Raw genomic sequence first — 21,958 nt, 5'->3', positions numbered from 1 at the left:
ATCAGTCAAGGAGCTTTACTACTGTTGACATCCGACTCCCATTGCTTGTTAAAATTACCAGATCTTTATGCACGATTACGCCCAGCATGCATTATGATAGCATCACGAATGCCACATAACTCACGCCTCATCGACTGTGTCATTCTACTTTTATAAACCTGCTGAACCTCATAAAGTCTTCCATTGTCCATTGTGGCTGGTGTACAACTGTCGTATCTCACTTTAATTGTGGCATGTGTTACTTGTAGGGTAAATATTTTTAATGTTTTGTGTAGGAGGGGTAGATATTACATGTAGGTTAAACATTTTTAAATGTTTTATGTATGAGAGGGGAAGATAAATTACATGTAGGTTAAACATTTTTAAATGTTTTATGTATGAGAGGGGAAGATAAATTACATGTAGGTTAAACATTTTTAAATGTTTTATGTATGAGAGGGGAAGATAAATTACATGTAGGTTAAACATTTTTAAATGTTTTATGTATGAGAGGGGTAGATAAATTACATGTAGGTTTAATATTTTAAAATGTTTCGTGTATGAAAAGGACAGATATTACATGTAGGTTAAACATTTTTAAATGTTTTATGTATGAGAGGGGTAGATAAATTACATGTAGGTTTAACATTTTAAAATGTTTCGTGTATGAAAAGGACAGATATTACATGTAGGTTAAACATTTTTAAATGTTTTATGTATGAGAGGGGAAGATAAATTACATGTAGGTTAAACATTTTAAAATGTTTTGTGTATGAAAAGGACAGATATTACATGTAGGTTAAACATTTTTAAATGTTTTATGTATGAGAGGGGAAGATAAATTACATGTAGGTTTAACATTTTAAAATGTTTCGTGTATGAAAAGGACAGATATTACATGTAGGTTAAACATTTTTAAATGTTTTATGTATGCGAGGGGTAGATAAATTACATGTAGGTTTAACATTTTAAAATGTTTCGTGTATGAAAAGGACAGATATTACATGTAGGTTAAACATTTTTAAATGTTTTATGTATGAGAGGGGTAGATAAATTACATGTAGGTTTAACATTTTAAAATGTTTCGTGTATGAAAAGGACAGATATTACATGTAGGTTAAACATTTTTAAATGTTTTATGTATGAGAGGGGTAGATAAATTACATGAAGGTTAAACATTTTAAAATGTTTCGTGTATGAAAAGGACAGATGTTACATGTAGGTTAAACATTTTTAAATGTTTTATGTATGAGAGGGGTAGATAAATTACATGTAGGTTTAACATTTTAAAATGTTTCGTGTATGAAAAGGGCAGATGTTATATGTAGGTTAAACATTTTTAAATGTTTTATGTATGAGAGGGGTAGATAAATTACATGTAGGTTTAACATTTTAAAATGTTTCGTGTATGAAAAGGACAGATGTTACATGTAGGTTAAACATTTTTAAATGTTTTATGTATGAGAGGGGGTAGATAAATTACATGTAGGTTTAACATTTTAAAATGTTTCATGTATGAAAAGGACAGATACTGCATGTAGGATAAGCATTTTTAAATGTTTTGTGCATGAGTGTTCCACAAATTACATATAGGGTAAACATTTTAAAATATTTTGTATATGAATGTTCCACATATTACATGTAGGTTTTCGCATTTTTAATGTTTTGTGTATGCGAGGGGTAGATATTATATGCAGGTTAGACATTTTTAAGTATTTTGTGTGCAGATGGTGCAGAATTTACACCAAAACATCACACTATGCAATAAGATAGAAGTTGTGTGCTTTATTGTCCATGTAACCATTACCCCAGTCCAATCCAAGGTACCCAGCCCCAACCGAATACCAAATGAATATAATTACACATAAGGATTGTGAAGTATGAGGCCCTTCAGTGTCCTTGAGTATTTACATATAATTGATCCAAGCTGTTCTTTATCCAGAAAATATAGTATGCAACCACCAAAATTCCTTTGTCACCCCTCCCACCCCCACTCACCCAAACCCAAAACATCCCTATCAAGGCCAAGTATTAAATGGGCATTATGGCACATGAGGATTGTGAAGTATAAGGCCCCTGAGTATATGTATCATTGACCCGAGATGTTGTTTACCCAGTATATATACTGTGTACCCACCAAAATTCCTTTGTCGCCTGACCCCCACAGTCACCCACCCACTCACCGAAACCCAAGACATCCCTGTCAAGGCCAAGTATTAAATGGGCATTATGGCACATGAGGACTGTGAAGTATAAGGCCCCTGAGTATATGTATAATTGACCCGAGCTGTTGTTTATCCAGTATTATTGTGTGTAATGTCCAGGCACCATGTGGTAGTTTGCGTGTCAGAATTATAGGTCACACTGTTTGAAGCAGGCTTTAATATACATGCTGCATTAACTTAAATGCAATTACAATTATGTGCAGTTCACGATTGATTAACAGTGACCAGTTGGCACATTTATTCACCTGTTGGTGAAAGGACTTTTAGATGTCGGATTTGGAGATTTGAAAGGTGTGTGAATGTACATTGGTGATAGTTGAATGAATTTAGAGTCTTTTGTTATGCTCTTTGTTGAATGCGTCATACTGAAGCTAATATGTTCAGTATAAGTGACGTGGGGCTTTTTGCACTGAACACGTGTTATTGTTATGGATAGAGGAATTTGCTGACAGGAGTGATTGTTACATAATTGTGTGAATAATTGTGGTGTTGAATAATCATGAATTTGTTATCAAACTGACACACACTAAAAATCTGTTGCCATCAGTCATTGATAGAAATGGTAGGGTAAGGTAGCTTAGCGGCTAAAGCGTTTTGCTCATTATGCAGTACTGACCTGCGTTTGATTCCCCACATGGGTACAATGTGTAAGGCCCATTTCTGGTTTTCTCTGCTGTGATGTTGCTGGAATATTGCTCATAACAGCATAAAAACTAAATTCTCTCACTTTGACAGAAAAATTTGTTGACAGAAGTGATTGTAGGATACAGATGAGTGGTTATAAATAATTGTCATTTTGTTGACAAATGGACAGGTAAGCACATGCACACACATTTTAACAAACATACACTCACTTACTCACACTTTACACACATGCATGCATGCACCCACTCAAGCACACACGTGTCATTGCATCCCAATTGTGTAGATTAATGTTCGTTCTGTTGATCACTGGATTGTCTGGTCCAGATTTGATTGTTTATAGGAATATTTTTTAGTGTAAAACTAAACTCACTCATTCATGAACATACACACACACATATAATCTCCCTTTCAGACTCACACACTCATACTCCCCCTCTCAATTACTCAATCACACAAGGAGGATTTTAAGTTCCATTTTTTCTCACCTTGACAAACTGTGTGTGCATACACACTCTGTCTCTCACACAACTACTCAATGAGGACTAGGTTAAAGTTCCATGTTTTCACCTTCATACACTGAAGAGTTCCTGTTGCTGAAAATCAGTCACGTGATCAATATCCATGGCAACAGAATCCTGTGAATGTCCACTGGTGCCATCAGTCATTCCAGAATTTGATGCCACAGAATTTGATGTCCAGAATCTGGTAACCGTTGGTTCAAATCCCAGACGCCAGTGATAATAATTCTTTGTTCATTCGCACTGTATGCTTGAAGGTTTCACCAAAGTCATGCAAATTTTAAAATGACTGTTTTGATTTTTAGTTAAGTTGTGTACATTTTTTTTTTGTTTAATGACACCAATACTTTGTTTGTTAACACCATATGCTTGAAGATTTCACCAAAGTCAAACAAAATTGAAAATGCCTGTTTTTATTTTTATTTACCTTTTGTACAGTTTTTCCCCAATCGTTTTGGTCATTATTAATCAAAATGAACTTCAGTTCTTCCTGGAATCCCATGATGTCACATGCTTCCATGACAACTGAACTGTCTGGTAGTTGAATGTAAAGATGACCATTTAAAGTTGTTCTGATGAATACATTTCACAAAGAACATCCAGAAATGAACATATCGGCAATAACAAGCCAATGATGATGAGGCCCATGGTGGATGCGAGATGGAATGTTTCGGAAAGAATGATAAATGCCTAACGCTGAATAAGTCCCACACATTTCAAATTATGTGAATAATGACATTGGAGAGTGATTATTGTCCTAATTGGTGAGTGAGCACTCTGTCCAAGTGTACAGCACGTTGCTGTTAACTAGGTCTCTGCACGTATTCAAGTGGTCAGCATCTGGTCATATACCAACAGATTCATTGTCCAGGGTACTTTTATGTGTACAGTGTTGTGTACTGTACACTAGGGGTTGTGACAACTCTGAAGGTTTTTACACACGGTCTTTAGTGGGTTTGATCCTCACTCCTTAACTGGCTAAATCATTTGCCTGGCGGCCTAGACAGCTCACCACCCATGCACCCAGAACAATAAAGTAAAAGATATGATGGTGTATCAACTGCCAGAATGTGTCATGGACATGTCATGCACATGTGCTAAGGTGACCGTTACTCTCATACCTTAACATCGACTTACGACAGTCTCAGCACTAAGGTGACCGTAACTCTCATACCTTAACATAGTCTTACGACAGTCTTAATACTGAAGTGAATGTAACTCCTATGCCTAAACGTAGACTTACGACAGTCTCAGCACTAAGGTGATATTAACACTCATGCCTTAACATAGTCTTACGACAGTCTTAATACTGAAGTGAATGTAACTCCTATGCCTAAACGTAGACTTACGACAGTCTCAGCGCTAAGGTGATATTAACACTCATGCCTTAACATAGTCTTACGACAGTCTTAATACTGAAGTGAATGTAACTCCTATGCCTAAACGTAGACTTACGACAGTCTCAGCGCTAAGGTGATATTAACACTCATGCCTTAACATAGTCTTACGACAGTCTTAATACTGAAGTGAATGTAACTCCTATGCCTAAACGTAGACTTACGACAGTCTCAGCGCTAAGGTGATTGTAACACTCATGCCTTAACATAGTCTTACGACAGTCTTAATACTGAAGTGAATGTAACTCCTATGCCTAAACGTAGACTTACGACAGTCTCAGCGCTAAGGTGATTGTAACTCTCATAACTCTTATATGCCTGAACTTAGACGTACGATTGTTCTATACCAGGCACAATGATTTTAACTATGCAGATATGGCACATGAGTGGTCAGACTAGCTGACTTAGTTGACACAATGTGTCATCTTTGTGTCGATGTTGCTGAGGCAACAGTGGTGGCATATAACAACATGGTATGAGAAAACATGTGGAGGTGGGTCTTATAGTAGTATGTACAAGGACAAAGAGGCCAGCAGTGATGATAACTTAACCAAACGTTACTAAGTCTTAAGAGCTAGGCAGATATGTTCATTGGTCACGACTGATAACTGGTAGGCTTCTTCTGATGTCTATGGCATCTTGCAATTTTCTTTGCCGACAGTTATTGTTGTTGACAGATAGGGCCGTGGTGGCTTCCCATACGATGAGAATTTTCCTGTTATCGATTTTCATCAAAATCCGACAAGGTATACTAAAACAGCAAAAGAAACGCAAGTTTCAAAAACATGAAAGCTCATAAAAGTAAGCACTCATGTTTATGTCTTCTGTTTAAAAACTTGACGAAAAAGACCCAGTTTCATTTCTTTTGCTGTTCAGTAAAAATATACTATCTCCTTTTGAAGCTGAGCGGGCAGTAACTCTCATAATGACTCCCCCAGGACGCCAGAACACACCATGCTGTGTAATAATATTTAATATTCCTTGGTTCTTTAATCAGGCTAATGTGAAATGTGAAGGTTATCCGAGTGTGTTCTCATCCTCCAGCAGCAGCAGCTATTGAAACACTGTACTTATTCGACTTAGTTTTCATGTTAGTGATTTGATTAGGCAGAGAATCAAAGATTGGTCTAATAATAATGATAGAGCCATTCAGTGTTTTTTTTACAATGTCTACTAGTGCAGAATTTTCACTATGGTGGTTTAGAGGACCAACAGCTGAAGCCGAAGTTCATCAAGGGCAATCATTTAATAATTAGATACGTTCCTATCATGATCCAGTTCAGTTGTTCTGTAAAATTTCTGTTAGTGAGTGAGTATGGTTTTACGCCACGTTTGGCACTATTCCAGCAATATCACAGCAGGGGACACCAAAACTGAGCTTCACACATTGTACCCAAGTCAGGAATTGAACATGAGCAATCTCTAACACAGTGATGAGTGAATGCTGTGACTGCTAGCCTACCTTACCATCCCCTACATTTTGGGAAGAAACTCAAAATGTTTCTTGAAATTACTTCATTTTTAGCTCATTTCACATTCTTCTAAACTTTTTTGGTTCAGAATGTTAAAAAAAGGATTTTTTTGTGTGTGTTCAAATTCTCTTATATTCTGTATAGTGATGATCAAGATGTCTGAGACCATCCCCGTCAATATAGGGTATTATATCCCTGGTATGTTATAAAATACACAAGGAAAAATATTGTGCATCACCTTTGATTCTTAACACCCATATAGCTATATTATATCATAACCATGTTTGTTTTTATGTTTATTTTGACTCTCTAGATTTGCCATTTAATTATTCCTTGATACTATAGAATGATATGAGCCAGTTTCTCCAGATAGTAGGTTAAGGTGAGGTCTGGATGAGTTTCTTTCCGTCGGTTCATGAGGTTCTCTCTGGCTGCTCAGATGACTTCATTAGCATTTAGAGTTGTACCAGAAACCATCATGTTCTTCCAGGAAGTTGTGAACTAACATTGTGTGTAGACCAGGAAAACTAGGAAATATCTGAGGACCTTTGAGTGAAAATTCATTCCAAAATGAAAGGATCTGAACGCCGTACTGGACTTAGTTTTGAGTATCCATCCTAGCTACATCATCCCCAGACCAAGAGTGGAAAGACAGATTGTCTAGGGAGAAGAGTATATAACACGCGTACACTCTCAGGTTACAACTATGTAATGATACTTCGAAAAACAATGATGTGTTGCGATAGTTATCTTGCACTACTGTGGCTTTGTTTTCAGTATCTTCATCTCTTTTATAAATAACTAGTTGCAAAATAATTAGGATAGGATATTTACATGGCACATATCCACATGACGAATACATGCTCAAGTTGCTGGATTGTACTCTTGATCAACAGATATCTTTTTTTCTGGCATTCTTTTGACCAGTTCAACTCCTTGGGGAGTATTCAACTCATGCAGTGAGTTATCACACAGCGTCATCCTCACAAGGTACCATTTGTAGCTGCGTGAAGTGGGACACATAGCCACAGTATTTTGTCCAGTGTTACTGCATGTAACTATACCCCCAGCTACGTGTCTGCACATGTTCGTCCACCATCTGGTCACCTACCATTAGGTCCTTTGAAGTACACAAGTTTGTGTACTGTACACTTATTAAGGGGTAGTGACAACAATGAAAGAGCCAGCAAGCATTGTTAGCTCCAAAGTTTTTACCCGGCCACATGTTGGGATCGATCCAGGCACCTTGTGCTTACAAGAAGAGCGCTTTAGACAGCTCGCCCACCTCGGTTAGTGATCTTGAAATCAAGTAATTAAGATGATTCATTTGAACTCTAGTCTGGCACAAATCTGTCAATGCATATTGTCAAACTTAAGTTTGAGAATGTGAACATTCCAACAACTTGCTACCAACACAGATTTCATAGTTGTCAAGCTGATGTGTAGAAACATACCATTAGAAAATGTAGGAGATATTGGATTTACAAGATTGACAAAATGATGACCCCTGAAGAAGAAACAGATGATGATGAGAAATTAAGGGATAATGTACAGTTTATTCCCTTGTTGTTTCATCTGAATGGAGACATATTACTTTTTCTAGTATTGGCTAGTGGTATGCTCACAAAACAGAATAACCCCTACCTTTTTTAATGGTATAGAAAAATCTGCATCAAACTTTTAATCAGCTTCTATGTCAAAGCACATTATTGGTTCATACTTTGTAGATATTGCAACGATGAACGAGAAAAAAAAACTGGGGTTTTTTTTTAAAGATAATTGAAAAATAAACCAAGCTTTATCATCCTGCCCTAAAGTAAATTAACCAGGGCCCCGTTTCACAAAACTCTCGTAAGCCTAAGGTCTCGTAACTTTTCCCGTAGCCTTTGCACCTCCTATGTTACAGTATGCCAGGTACAAATGCTACGAGAAAAGTTACGAGACCTGAGGCTTACGAGAGTTTTGTGAAACGGGGCCCTGGTTGTTATCCTTGACATGTTACCAGCAGTGTAAATACCTAAATATCTAAAATCATTGAAGCAATGTTCAAACAATATTGTCATTGATACAATTCCATTTGTGTCATGCACCAAGTAAACCCGTTTCCAGCTGTTGAGCTGATGACTGAGTTTAATTTTTATGCTGCATTTTCAATATTCCTGCAATATCACAGCTGGGGACACCAGAGATGGGTTTCACACACTATACCCTAGACTTGCACAAGCCTCTGAGGAAAGAAAAATTGTTATAGTTTAAATTATGATTTCTTTTAAAAATAAGTACTGTCCCCTTAGCTAGACGTGCCTATTCAAAGGATAGAACTGCTATGCATCCATGGGATCAGCACTCAGTACAGCCACAGAGCAAGACTAATTGCACCCATGTGGGGAATAAAACCTTTTCTCCCAGCATGATGTGCAAACACTTAACCACTAGGCTACCCTACCACCCTCCTATGCAGCAAATGAGAAATTGTTGTTTGAATATTTTCATTGCTTATAACCTGTGTGCAAAATAGCCACTGGCCCACTTACCCTTGGCTAGTAAAAATCCAGCCGGACCGGTAAATTTCACTTGTCGCTGGACCATCTGGTTAGAATTTTTTTGTCATTTTGTTAATATGTCACACACTTCGATTTGTACACTTTTTAATCATGCACAATTATGGCTTGTTAAAACTGCTTATGGTACAGCAGTTTAATGATGAAACCCTCAAACCAACAATATCTTATTGTAATATATTTCTATTCTAGTTTCTATATCCCGTTTTGGGCTAGTGAATTATTTTGTTGGCTAGTAACTCTCAGTCATAGTTAGCCCAACTGGCTAGCAAAGTTTGGAAACTATTTCCCACACTGCTTATAACTAGTATTTTTTCTTGTTCATGTTTACAATACCTAACACAGCAATTTCAAACTGAAAACCTCAGATAAAGAAAAACAAGATGGAAAGGTTTACAGTAAAATGAATTTATTGAAAGAATGACAGAATATGATATCGTCAAGACAAGTTCGAAAAAGAGATGTACATTAATAGTCGTCATGGTAACAGATAATGACATCAAAGCATCTTAGAAAAAGATGATCACTGAGATGTATGTTAACAGTTGTCATGGCAACTGAAAATGATATCAAAGCATCTCTGTAATGTATGTTAATATAGATACTAGTAATAGCATGCTTGTAATGCGCTTTTTCCATGTATAACATGCTCAAAGCGCAAGACATAGAACTATATACAACACAGACACTAAGATAGAATTAAAGACTGGAGCACAATTTTAGTTATTGCTGGATAGGCTTTTCTGAAGAAGTGGTTGTTAAGTAAGGACTTAAAAGCAGAAAGTCCTGTAGTCATGTAGGTACTGAGGTAGCAGGTTCGAGCTTGTAGAGGCTGCATACGAAAGAACCTTTCACCTTATGCAGAAGGCCTCACTTATGGGTTAACGAGGACACGTTTATCCTGAGAAAGTATTGAGCGAGATGGGAGGTGCTGTGTGAGGGACTGGGCCTGATACGAAAGGGGCAGATCCATGATAACAGTTGTCATGGCCACAGAAAATGATATGATCAAAGTATCTCAGAAAAATATGATTTCTGTAATGTGTGTTAATGGTCGTCATGGTAACAGATATTCTATCATCTAAACAAGTCAGAAAAAGACGGTGTCTGTGATGTATGTTAACTGTTGTCATGGTAAGAGATATTCTATTATCTAAACAAGTTAGAAAAAGATGGTGCTGTGATGTGTGTTAACTGTCGTCATGGTAACAGATATTCTATCATCAAAACAAGTTAGAAAAAGACAGTGTATCTGATGTGTGTTAATTGTCGTCACTGAGACTGAATACAACTGATGTAAAATACCAGTTTTTACACGACTTTCATTTGTTGACAAGGAGCAGATACTGTAAACCATGGTTAACATCTGTGCATCATAGTGTAATAAAAACATTTTGCGTTTTTTGCATGAAATAGCATGACGCCATGGGAACAGATTCAGATGTTGAAAATACAATCTCCACATACAGTCAGAATTAAAGGTACAATGTCACACATTTTGGACAATTTTTTGTCCTATACTTAATATATTGGGGGCATATACACTCACAGTAGCTTCCTATTGTTGCAATAAAAGGCTTATTATCCCTCACAACTTGGCAGAAATTGGTAAATAAAAGTTCAAGGCGAACGGTTTCCAAACAGGTAACACTTGCCATAACATGGAACACAAATGATTGCTCCGATCATCAAAAACTGTCGCATATTGTGTTGTCGGCATTTGCCGAGCTTATTTCAATCACAAGTTGTGCATAAAGAGTGATATTCATAAAGAGTGCTCCAAGGGACATAACTCTATGGGGTTTGCTTGAGATAATGTTTACCAGTGGAGGACACAAGAGATCTTTCAATGCAGTTATGCATTAATTCATTTAAACTTTCTTATTTACTATTGTAATCTAGATGCATACTTTTCTTTAATTAATTATATGGTAGATTCACTGAAAGCTGATTATTAGTGCTACTGAGAGAAATGCATAATATGTACTTTCAGAGAAATGCAGTGCTACATTGTACCTTTAATGAACACAATCCAAGACTTATTTTCACAGTATATCCCAATACATCTCACAGTACATATGATGTATTGGATAGAAATGTCAATACACTGCCAATACACTGAACAAGTTTGGGTTTTTTATTATCAGCATAATCATGGTTGAATTGTGTAACTTTACATCGAGTTGTCAAACCATTGGAGCTGTTTCTCTAGCAGAGTGTTTACATTAGAGTTACCTCCCTTGTGTAGTCACGTTTGATAATAATATGAAACGACAATACTGTTTCCAATAGTATTCATAGTAATAGATAGTTTTAGAATATAAAATAATGCATATATTTCACCTATTTCGTACCTACATTCCTGGCTATGATGTACAACATCAGTTAGAGTTATCTCCCTGGTGTAGTCACATGGTGAAAATAAACAGTTGCAGATTGGTTGCAATCATGGTTCACTGCTGTTCCATTATTTGATAAAATTATCATGTCTGTTTGAACAGTTCTGACTACATATTGCAATACTGTCATAATTAATAGTAAAAATATCCCTAATAGTAGACCATAGTGATGAAGGAACACATCAAGGTCATACGTGAGAAGCAATGACAGTGTGGCATTATTTGCGTGAACACTTGTAAAATGTTAATTTCTCAGATTTCCTCGATCTACAGGACGTAAATTATGAAGAATTCGTCAGCTGTCACTCATGGTGCCAGAGTTTTAAAGCATTCATCACTTTGAAAATTTGACCTCAAGGTCAGTTGTTCAGAAGTCATATGAGCAGATTGGTGTCCCTTAGAAACACTGAACATGATGTGTTTGTTTCTGAGGCAACACAGTACATGAACTGTTTGTTTTTGAGGTCACATTGTTTGCTTCTGAACTGACATGGGAGATGATGTGTTTGTTTGTAAGGCAACATTGTGCATGGTTTCTTTCTGAATCCGTTTAAACAACACACTTTTCAAGGTTTTTTGTTTGCAGAAGTTATACAGTTTATGACTCTTACAGTCCTGTCAATTTCTCCCTGTAAGACATGATCAACAAAACGCAACATACCAGTATCATTTCATCGTCTTATGTTTATAATCACCTGGTGGCTGAGGGCATTAGTTGTTAGTGCGGGATCTAGTTCGTGGTCTCCGTGGTCGTCTTGTAGAAGACTCTGGTTCCGGCTCTGGAGTACGGAGCACAACGTCCGAGGGAGAGGCACATACTTGATGGACATTTGTTGACTGTGGATATCGATGACACTGAAACTTGCTTGGCCAAGGAAGACCTCCTGTCAGGCGACGATAAACTCTCTCACAGCTTTGTCGAACATCTTCACAAATTTCCCTGCATGGGAGAGCAAAGGGAGTTTCTGCTCGAACACAATAAGGCATATATATCCCACACATAAAGAATCGAAGATGAGGGGAACAGTTAGTTCTCAGCAGATCCTGAAACTGTTGCATCTCTGCTTCAATCTCCTCCACTTTGCACTGAAGAAACATGTTGGGCAGTGACCCTTGGGAGAAAGTCAGGTTCTGGCACAGGGGAATCGGATTACGTTCACATGTGAGATGACGCTGGTGACAGGACTCTCCTCTTTGTTTGGGTGGAACACAGCGTCCTTGCCGATGTGAAGTAAGAGTCCTACACTTGAACTCAGATGGCCATTGTGACTGCAGCTGCCTCATCCTCACATTACATCTACGTGCACGGTTGCAAGTTTCCTTACAGGGTAGCTGCAGTTCGCTTTCACCTGGGGTACACTTTGGCAAATGGTATCCACATGCTGTTGTTCGGAAATCGACAGAACAGCCGATGTCCATGAAAGGCCACATGTATTCGAGAGCACGGTACACTTGAAGCTGGGTGGTATGGCCGAACTGATTTGGTAGACGAGTGTGACTGTAGCCGATCATACCTCGACACATCGGAACTTGAATTAGTTCACACTCGGTTGAGTTTGTTGGCAGTGTTACTAATGGACCTCTACCCTGGTTTGTCGAAGGACGCCTACCTCTTCGACCAGCGTTTCCACGGCGATTAGGGCGGTTTTGCCGGTTTGGTCTGTTTGGTCGATTTTGTCGGTTTGGTCGGTTTGGTCGGTTTTGACGATTCCTGCGATTACCTCTTTGTCTTTGTGCTGAAATGCATGATGCCAAGAAGAGTAACCCACAGAGAACAACTAGATATACTTGCCATTTCATCTTGGTGACTTGTGTCTAACAGAGCAAAGGAACAAACTGAAGGGTTGTGGTCCTGCTCAACTGATAATGAATGAGGCTCCACAGAGGTGGGGCTGAGAAGCCAAGCCATTATTGACCAGTATAATGAGTGAGTTACTAGATATTGTTTTATGACAAATTAAGCAGTATTCCAGCAATATCACAGAGGGGACACCAGAAATGGGCTTCAGACATTGTCCCATGTGGGGATTTGAATGCGGGTCTCCGACATGACCAGCAAACACTTCATCCAGTAGTCTACTAAACTCACTCACTCACTCACTCACTCACTCACTCACTCACTCACTCACTCACTCATTCACTCCTCAATATCCAATTTTAATAATAATCATTAATCATTGCATTACTATAGTCACACAATATTTAAAAAGGTTTTACAGACATTTTGTCTTTGGAAAAGTTTAATTTTTCTCATTTTTAACATTCAAACATTTTCTGCTTTTAGATAATAATGTGATGAATCATGTGTTTTCAAAATGAAGCTCATTTGGCCTTTGGCCTTTAAATTGTGAAACTCTTTGTTGATCCACCTCTCATGTGGAACCCCGCTGTTTGTGTAGTGGTACCTATACTGGAGTCAAGTGGTCTGTGCTGAAGTGGCTGAGCCAATGGCTAAGTGGCAAGACTCTCTCCACTAACACACTTACTTAATTAGGTCAAGCTTTCAACGCTCCAGTCCCCCTTTGTGCGTACTTACATTAATGTTTATATAAATATTACTTTGAAAATAATTGATAAGAGAAGAAACAAATCATACAGTTCTGTAAAAAAAATTAATTAATTTGTTTAAGGCATTAATTTTTGTTTATGATTAAAGTATTCATCGTCTCAAATTCCTTCCCCTCCCCAATTGTGTCTTGTAACAGCAATGTGGGCTTGCTGTAAAATGCAACTTAATGGATCATAATCTCTCTTACAATCTCAGAGCTGCTTCCAGCCCTTTTGCAATGTTGATGTTCAAACAAAGCAAGTTCAGATTTCCTCACCTTCTCACAGTATATGCTTAAGTTAAAAGGAATGGGTCGTTTCTTCAAAATTTATATGTATTTAGAAACTAAGCATTAATTTATCCATCTCACTGTTTGTTTGTTTGTTTGTTTGTTTGTTTGTTTGTTTGTTTGTTTGTTTGTTTTATTTTTATTTATAGAACTGAACATCAGTCTACATTGTTAGGGTTGGAATGAGGGTAGGGGTGGGAGATAATCATGTGCGCCTTGTGACTGGAGTGCTCTCTAATACACTGAAAACATACGTTGAATTCCCCACTTTGGTGTAATGTGTGAAGCTCACCAGTTCTGGTTCTGGTGTCACAACCTCAGATATTGCTGCCATGTAAAATCATGCTCCCGCACTATGACTCGATTATCTGTGCGCCATCATACAATAATGAATAATTGCTCATAATATCAATCACTGGATTGTCTGGTCCTGAGTCGATTATTTAGACCATAAGTCATCTCACTGGAATATTGCGGAATGTTTTGCAAGAGCAAGTGAAACAAAACATGATTCATCACTTGGATAAAGAGAAAGTTTTTCAGTGCACAAAAAACAACACTCACTGATCCAGCACCATTTATACAACAAACCCTCCAATCTCGCTTGTCGTGGCAGATGTTGTAATGTTGTCTTCACATCTTAGTGACGTAAGTCACGAAAAGATAAACATCAAACAACAGTTTAGTCCAGCATGATAATAATCACAACTGCAATTCAGCGATGATTACACTTCAATGACTTCCATAGAAATCATTGTGGTGAGCCACGGACTGTTCATTAAGGGGAAGGTGTTGTTTGGTGAGTGCTGGAGGTGTACAGAACCGGTCATGCATGGGCACTGAGAATGTTTGACAGCTGTGTAAGTGAAGTAAACAGTGCAACCTTGGTGACAAGGTTGGTTTCATCTGGTCTCTGACTGTGTGTTGGTGGAGAGGATTTTAGACTTATCTGCTGTGGAATTTATTCAATGATTGTTGTTAGGAGTACATGCTGTGTTTGGTCAGCTGGTGGTCGTTGGTTAGTATTTCATTGTAAGGGGGCCTGATCCAGCATGTGGGGCATTGTAGATAATGGAATTGTTTTAATGTCAAATATCTCTCTCTCTCTCTCTTTCTCTCTCTCTCTCTCTCTCTCACGCTCTCTCGTGCTCTCTCTCTCCCTCTCTCTCTCTCTCTCAATCTTTGTCAATCCATGTGCTTTTATGTCTGGTGCATTGCAGATAGCAGAGCAGATTTGATGTAACTCTTGCATGTCTGTGTGTGAGTGTGTATGTTTGAGGTTGCATTTGTAGATAACATGATTTCATAAAGTGTAGCACCACTCATCCTCAGAAGTTGTCTGATCATGTTTACAACATTCAAGGCATCAGTAAAGCTTTCAAAACGTTGCGGTAGACACATGAAAAAATTTTGAAATTTGATGTATCAGTGACAAAAATAATGTCTGTTGTAATTCCCAATTTGGACCGTACCATACATTCCTGAATCATTTCTGTTAAAGAACTGACTAGGCTTTGCATATGTTTATGACAGGTGCCATCAGAGGGGCAGGATACACTCACCATTCTGCAAACACCTTATGTCATTGCTATTTCATAGTGATTTATTAACATGTGCTCTGTCATCATATCACATCTTGATAATCATGGGATTGTCTGATCCAGACTTTAGACTTTAGAGATAAAGTTGTACAACTACAACACTGCTGAAACAAATATGTACTTCATGATGTAGTCACAGTTATGTTATTGACTCTGCCTGAAGCACTGATTTCTTGTGGATGTGGAATGGGTTTGTTACTATTATCTTATTACCCGTATGTTATTCACCATTTTCTGTCAACATTTCATGGTATTCACACATGCTGTTTTATTCTTGGTGTTCCGTATGTTATTCATGGTGTTCCTTATGTTAATCATGGTGTTCCATATGCTATTGGAGAGCACAGTGTTCCAAATGCTATTCATGGTGTTCCTTATGTTAATCATGGTGATCCATATGCTATTGGAACACACAGTGTTCCTTATGTTATTCATGGTGTTCCATGTGTTATTTACTGTGTTCCTTATGTTTCACATGTTATTTATGGTATTCTGTATGTTATTCCTTGTGTTCCTTATGTTGTTCATGGTGTTCCAATAATATGTTATTCATGGTGTTCCATGTGTTATTGGTGAACACAGTGTTCCATATGTTATTCACGGTGTACATTTGTTTACAGATGGTCCGGTTAGTGTACAGGACCCCGTAGACATTATGAGTTCACAAGATGGCGGAGGGCACACAGAAGCCAAGACGGCATCCTCATCCAATCAACACTCTTCCTCAGCCAATCAGCATCAAGCCTCATCTCATGCATCATCCAATCACAGTCATGCAGCAGCAGCCAATGAAAGTCAAGCACAGTCACAGGTATGAAAGCTCACTGCTTATTCAAATATTTATTATGATTTTATACGCCAAGACACCAGCACATTACTGTAGCAGAGTGTGTAGCCATTCCACAGATGATCCTTACCTTGCCAGTTTGCTGAAGGGTTTAGCCTGCTTGGTCACATGGACAAGACGTCAGTTTTCGGATCAGTACTTCCATGGTTCGAATCCCAGCAAGTGATTCGGAAATGTTGTGGTCGCTGTATTATAGAAGTCTGCAAATGAATGAGTCAAGACCACAACATCAGAATAAGCCAATACTTAAACCAATATATAAAATGCTTATTCCTTTCAATTACATCTACTATAGGTAATATTCCTTGTACACTTGATATGGTCTACCTTTCCAAATACAAACTGCATGAAACAAAAATAAGAAAGCATCAGAAAAATTACGTTCCAATTTGTTTGTTATCATAAGTGAACTTTTTACTATTTGTCCAACCTGTATTTATCCACATGTATAAAAATCATCTGGTGTCAAATGAACGAACATGTTATATTGTTATATGTTGTATTATTAGAAATATCCTGAAAATGTTTTAAAAAAAACCCTCCTGATTAGTTTTAGCTTCTTTTCAATTTCTCTGCATTTAGCAATTTTTCTGCAATATCATGGCTATCAAGGACACTAAAAATGGGCTTCATGCATTGTACCCATGTGGGGAATTGAACCCAGGTCTTTGTGATATCATCGTGACAATAACCACACTTTAACCACTAGGCTACCACCACACCCCTCATTAGTATGGATTGTATTCAATAGCTTATACTTACTTAAGATATCCAGCAAACTCTACATTTGTAAACTGTCATTTCATGTTTACAGTCCATTTGATTTCATTTGAGACCATTGAATTGCTCACTAACACATATTTTTATAATGGCAACAAATTCAAGGACAGTTAGGTGTGCAAGTTGCATGTGTGAAGGTTAAATTTCACTGCAGAGACTTGTTTACCAGGCTGTGCTGTCATCAAGTAGCATTTTGATTCATTAAAACTCAGGTGGTAGCCTAGTGGTTATTCCCCCTTTTGAGTACAATGCGTGAAGCCCATTTCTGGTGATATTTCTGGAATATTGCTAAAAGCAGTATAAAACGGCACTCACTCACTCACAAATTCACTCACTCACTCACAAATTCACTCACTCACTCACTCGCCCATCCACCCACTCACCCATGAAAGCAAGAAACAGCAGTGACTGTACTTGTACAGTAAACCATGGTACCGTGTCTTGTTTTAGGTTAATGGCACCGTCGTGGAAGACAGGAAGAACCTGCGGAACCTGCCGATTGAGGAGGTGGTAGAGAAATGCAAGGGCATCGTGGCAGAGTTGGGGAAGCTGGAGGAGTACCACCGCGGGGAAGGAATGAGGTTGCAGAAGATGCTCGGAGACTTCTACTGGGATTACACTTCACAGAGGAAGGAGATTGGAGATGCCATCGCAGAGGCTGGATATGCTGGTAGGTGGAGGGGATGTGCTGGTAGGTGGAGGGGATATGCTGGTAGGTGGAGGGGATGTGCTGGTAGGTGGAGGGGATGTGCTGGTAGGTGGAGGGGATGTGCTGGTAGGTGGAGGGGATATGCTGGTAGGTGGAGGGGATGTGCTGGTAGGTGGAGGGGATGTGCTGGTAGGTAGCTGTGGATATACTGGTAGGGAAAGGGAGATGTGATAGTAGGTAAAGTGGGATATGCTTTAAGGTAATGGTGGATATGCTATAAGGTAGAAGGGATATGCTGAAAAATGGAAGTGGATATGCTGGAAGATGGAAGTGGATATGCTGGAAGTTACTGGTGGATATAATGTTGATATGCTGGAAGGTACTGGTGGATATAATGTTGATATGCTGGAAGGTACTGGTGGATATAATGTTGATATGCTTGAAGGTAGTGGTGGATATAATGTTGATATGCTGGAAGGTAGTGGTGGATATAATGCTGATATGCTTGAAGATGGAAGTGGATATGCTGGAAGGTAGTGGTGGATATAATGTTGATATGCTTGAAGATGGAAGTGGATATGCTGGAAGGTAGTGGTGGATATAATGTTGGTATGCTGGAAGGTACTGGTGGATATAATGTTGATATGCTGGAAGGTACTGGTGGATATGCTGGTAGGTACTGGTGGATATAATGTTGATATGCTTGAAGATGGAAGTGGATATGCTGGAAGGTAGTGGTGGATATAATGTTGATATGCTGGAAGGTAGTGGTGGATATAATGTTGATATGCTTGAAGATGGAAGTGGATATGCTGGAAGGTACTGGTGGATATAATGTTGATATGCTTGAAGGTAGTGGTGGATATAATGTTGATATGCTGGAAGGTAGTGGTGGATATAATGTTGATATGCTGGAAGGTACTGGTGGATATAATGTTGATATGCTGGAAGGTACTGGTGGATATAATGTTGATATGCTTGAAGGTAGTGGTGGATATAATGTTGATATGCTGGAAGGTAGTGGTGGATATAATGTTGATATGCTTGAAGATGGAAGGGGATATGCTGGAAGGTAGTGGTGGATATAATGTTGATATGCTTGAAGATGGAAGTGGATATGCTGGAAGGTAGTGGTGGATATAATGTTGATATGCTTGAAGATGGAAGGGGATATGCTATAAGGTAGTGGTGGATATAATGTTGATATGCTGGAAGATGGAAGTGGATATGCTGGAAGGTAGTGGTGGATATAATGTTGATATGCTGGAAGATGGAAGTGGATATGCTGGAAGGTAGTGGTGGATATAATGCTGGTAGTTAGAGGAGGATGGAGGATACGCTAGGAGATATGAGGGGATTTGCTAGCAGTTAGAGGAAGGTGTTCTAGAAGGTTGAGGGAGATATGCTGATAGGTAGATGCGGATATGCAGGTATGGAAAGGTGGATATGCTGATAGATACAGGTGGATATGCAGGTAGGAGGGTGTGAATATGCTTGGTAACATGACAGAAGCACAACAGATAAACCAGTGTTATGTTAACACCTAGTGAAGCAAGGATACGCTATCTAAGCAAACCAAGATTTGTTCAAAATCATAGTCGAATTCACAAGACTTGATCATCTAAATAGTAACAACAAGTTTATGTTTTACAGAAATCACAATCAAGATGCTGAAAAGCCTAAACACCATCGGTATCTTCAAGAATGATGACGTCTGGTTCCCCGCCTACTACACCTACAACACAACATGGAACTACTCCGACACAAGCGACATCCTCGCCAAGGTAGGGACTACATCCACATGGTGCCTTACAGTCATTGGATGGGTTAGCTGGTGTAATGAAATCCTCTACTTGTCATGGGGATGTGCAGTATATCATAGTGGGCTCACACTGTAAAACAAGTGTTAGCTTCGATTAGTGAGTGAGTGAGTGAGTGAGTTTAGTTTTACACCACACTCAGCAATATTCCAGCTATATGGCGGCGGTCTGTAAATAATCGAGTCTGGACCAGACAATCCAGGGACCAACAACATGAGCATCGATCTGTGCAATTGGGAACCGATGACATGTGTCAACCAAGTCAGTGAGCCTGACCACCTGATGCCGTTAGTCGCTTCTTACGACAAGCATGGTCGCCTGTTATGGCAAGCATGGGTTGCTGAAGGCCTATTCTACCCCGGGACCTTCACGGGTTAGCTGCGATTAGTATAAACAACCACAAATTAATATGGTCACAAAATGTTCAAATATAGTCCATGTGAATGTTAAGAAGGGGAAATACACCATGGGAATTACACAATACAATACCTGCGGGAAAAACAGCAAGATGGAGATTTGATTCACATCAGTTGGCTGAAGTGTATGATTCGATACTCAAGCTTCAAACAGTTCAGAATTGAGATTGTGGTATTCGGCAAGATAATGTGTTGTTCACTGGTCCTTGGGGCCCATGGGTTGATGTAACCTTGATATTTGTTTATGTTCCCTGAGTCAGAAAGGCGAGGGGAACATAAACAAACATTGAGGGTACATCCACCCATGCCCCCCTCATGACCAGTGAACAACGTATGTTATTTTGTCTTTAAAAGCAGTACCATCATGTCTTTAACAGTATTTCCTTGAACTGACAATACAACAGCGTATGATATCTCTAAGTCAGTTACTAGATTATTATTCTCTACAAACAGATTGGTCTGCCAAATCATTTTAGCCAAACATTTCCACAGCATCACATCCTGCTTTTGAAGTAGGCGTGTACTTAACATGTTATTCTCTGTATAATCATTCTATGATTTATGTTTCAGAATTTAGCTGAAGCCGATGCTGTCCGCCTCCTGTCACTCAATTGTAGTCACAAGCCTTACATCACAAACATACACAGCAAGGTGAGAGCTGATGGATCATTGGATGGGACAGGGTTTTACGTGTACAATAAAGCACATCGCAGAGGTTATGGTTGAGAAAGTAGGACCTGAGACGGGAGGCGCTCGAGGTCATACTTCTCTCCATCCAATGGTCAAGGGTTTTTGACCAACCATAACCGAGGAGGAGTGCTTTATTACCCATATAAACCGCCAATGATGGATAATTATATGTTCATATAATGAAGCTACGTCACAGTAATTGAAGTGCTAGTAAAATCAATGTAGTACCAGTAGACCCATCTTCGATATCTCCAGGGTATACGTTCCGATAAGTCTCCACTATACCCTGGACGTATCTACGGCTCTGCCCGATAAATTTATTACCTCCCTTTGCTGGCTCCGCCTTCTCACAGTAGCCAATCAGCTAGGCCGCCGTTATAACTGATCTTGCCAGTGTCAACAAAGGTAACAGTCGCAACTGCAAAGGTTTGATCACAGTGCGTCCCAGATTTTAGGGAAATCATACAAACAAATTGACAGGTCCGAAACTTTAAAGCAACATATGCAAGAACGCCTTCTAACTCTTCCAGAGAACCTCTGCATGGTTTCTGTTGCCAAGTATAATCGGTTAGATAATTCTAAAAACGAAAGTGAGTTGTGATTGGTTCGCTCAACTTCCCAGCGTAGACACCTGACTGGATCAAAAGACAGTCAAGGGAGGTAATAAATTTATCGGGCAGAGCCGTAGATGCATCCAGGGTATAGTGGAGACTTATCGGAACGTATACCCTGGATATATCGAGGATGCAATAGACCTAAATACAAAGAAACAGTTTAACACCAGAATCTTTGTCAGCTTGGTGGCCATGAGGTATAGTGGCCATTTATTAACCTGACAGATGCGGTTCCATTCCTGATATGGAGAACATTTGCACCTAAATACTGATCTTTGATGATGTTTTTCAACTGATTTCAAACACTCACAGATTTGAATTTGAATGTTGATGTTAAAACAGTTAGGAAACAGTAAAACCCAGGAAGACGTCTTATCTACAAAATTTATAACCTGGGAAGAGATCTTATTTACAAAAAGTAAAACCTGGGAGCAAACAAAAACCCAAAATGCAGTTATCCCGGGAAAAGAAGTCATGTGTAATATATAGTGAAAAGCAACTTCAGATT

The 21,958-nt window shown here is 38.8% G+C and overlaps 2 protein-coding genes across 2 annotated transcripts in view; one reads left to right on the top strand and one right to left on the bottom strand.

Annotated features, from left to right (window-relative positions):
• The window catches only part of LOC137260161 (uncharacterized), an 82,003-nt gene that overhangs the window by 35,392 nt on the left and 24,653 nt on the right, over positions 1-21,958 (top strand). The window contains exons 2-5 of the mRNA XM_067797855.1: positions 16,255-16,445; positions 17,712-17,931; positions 19,564-19,694; positions 20,717-20,797. Coding sequence (XP_067653956.1) covers positions 16,290-16,445; positions 17,712-17,931; positions 19,564-19,694; positions 20,717-20,797 — 588 coding nt within the window. The 5' untranslated portion in view covers positions 16,255-16,289. The remainder of the gene's footprint in view (positions 1-16,254; positions 16,446-17,711; positions 17,932-19,563; positions 19,695-20,716; positions 20,798-21,958) is intronic.
• On the bottom strand, positions 9,190-13,064 carry LOC137260110 (uncharacterized). The gene has a single exon (XM_067797813.1). The coding sequence runs from the start codon at positions 12,994-12,996 to the stop codon at positions 11,908-11,910; it is 1,089 nt and encodes a 362-aa protein (XP_067653914.1). The 5' UTR covers positions 12,997-13,064; the 3' UTR covers positions 9,190-11,907.

The sequence above is a fragment of the Haliotis asinina genome, chromosome 13 (genome assembly GCF_037392515.1).
Source record: "Haliotis asinina isolate JCU_RB_2024 chromosome 13, JCU_Hal_asi_v2, whole genome shotgun sequence".
NCBI classification, from domain to species: Eukaryota; Metazoa; Mollusca; class Gastropoda; order Lepetellida; family Haliotidae; genus Haliotis; species Haliotis asinina.
Note: the sequence above shows the minus strand (reverse complement) of the source record. Positions and strands in the feature narration are given on the sequence as shown.

Excerpts from the sequence above, each read along its gene's own strand:
- LOC137260110 (XM_067797813.1), bottom strand. The coding sequence starts at position 12,996 with ATGAAATGGCAAGTATATCTAGTTGTTCTCTGTGGGTTACTCTTCTTG.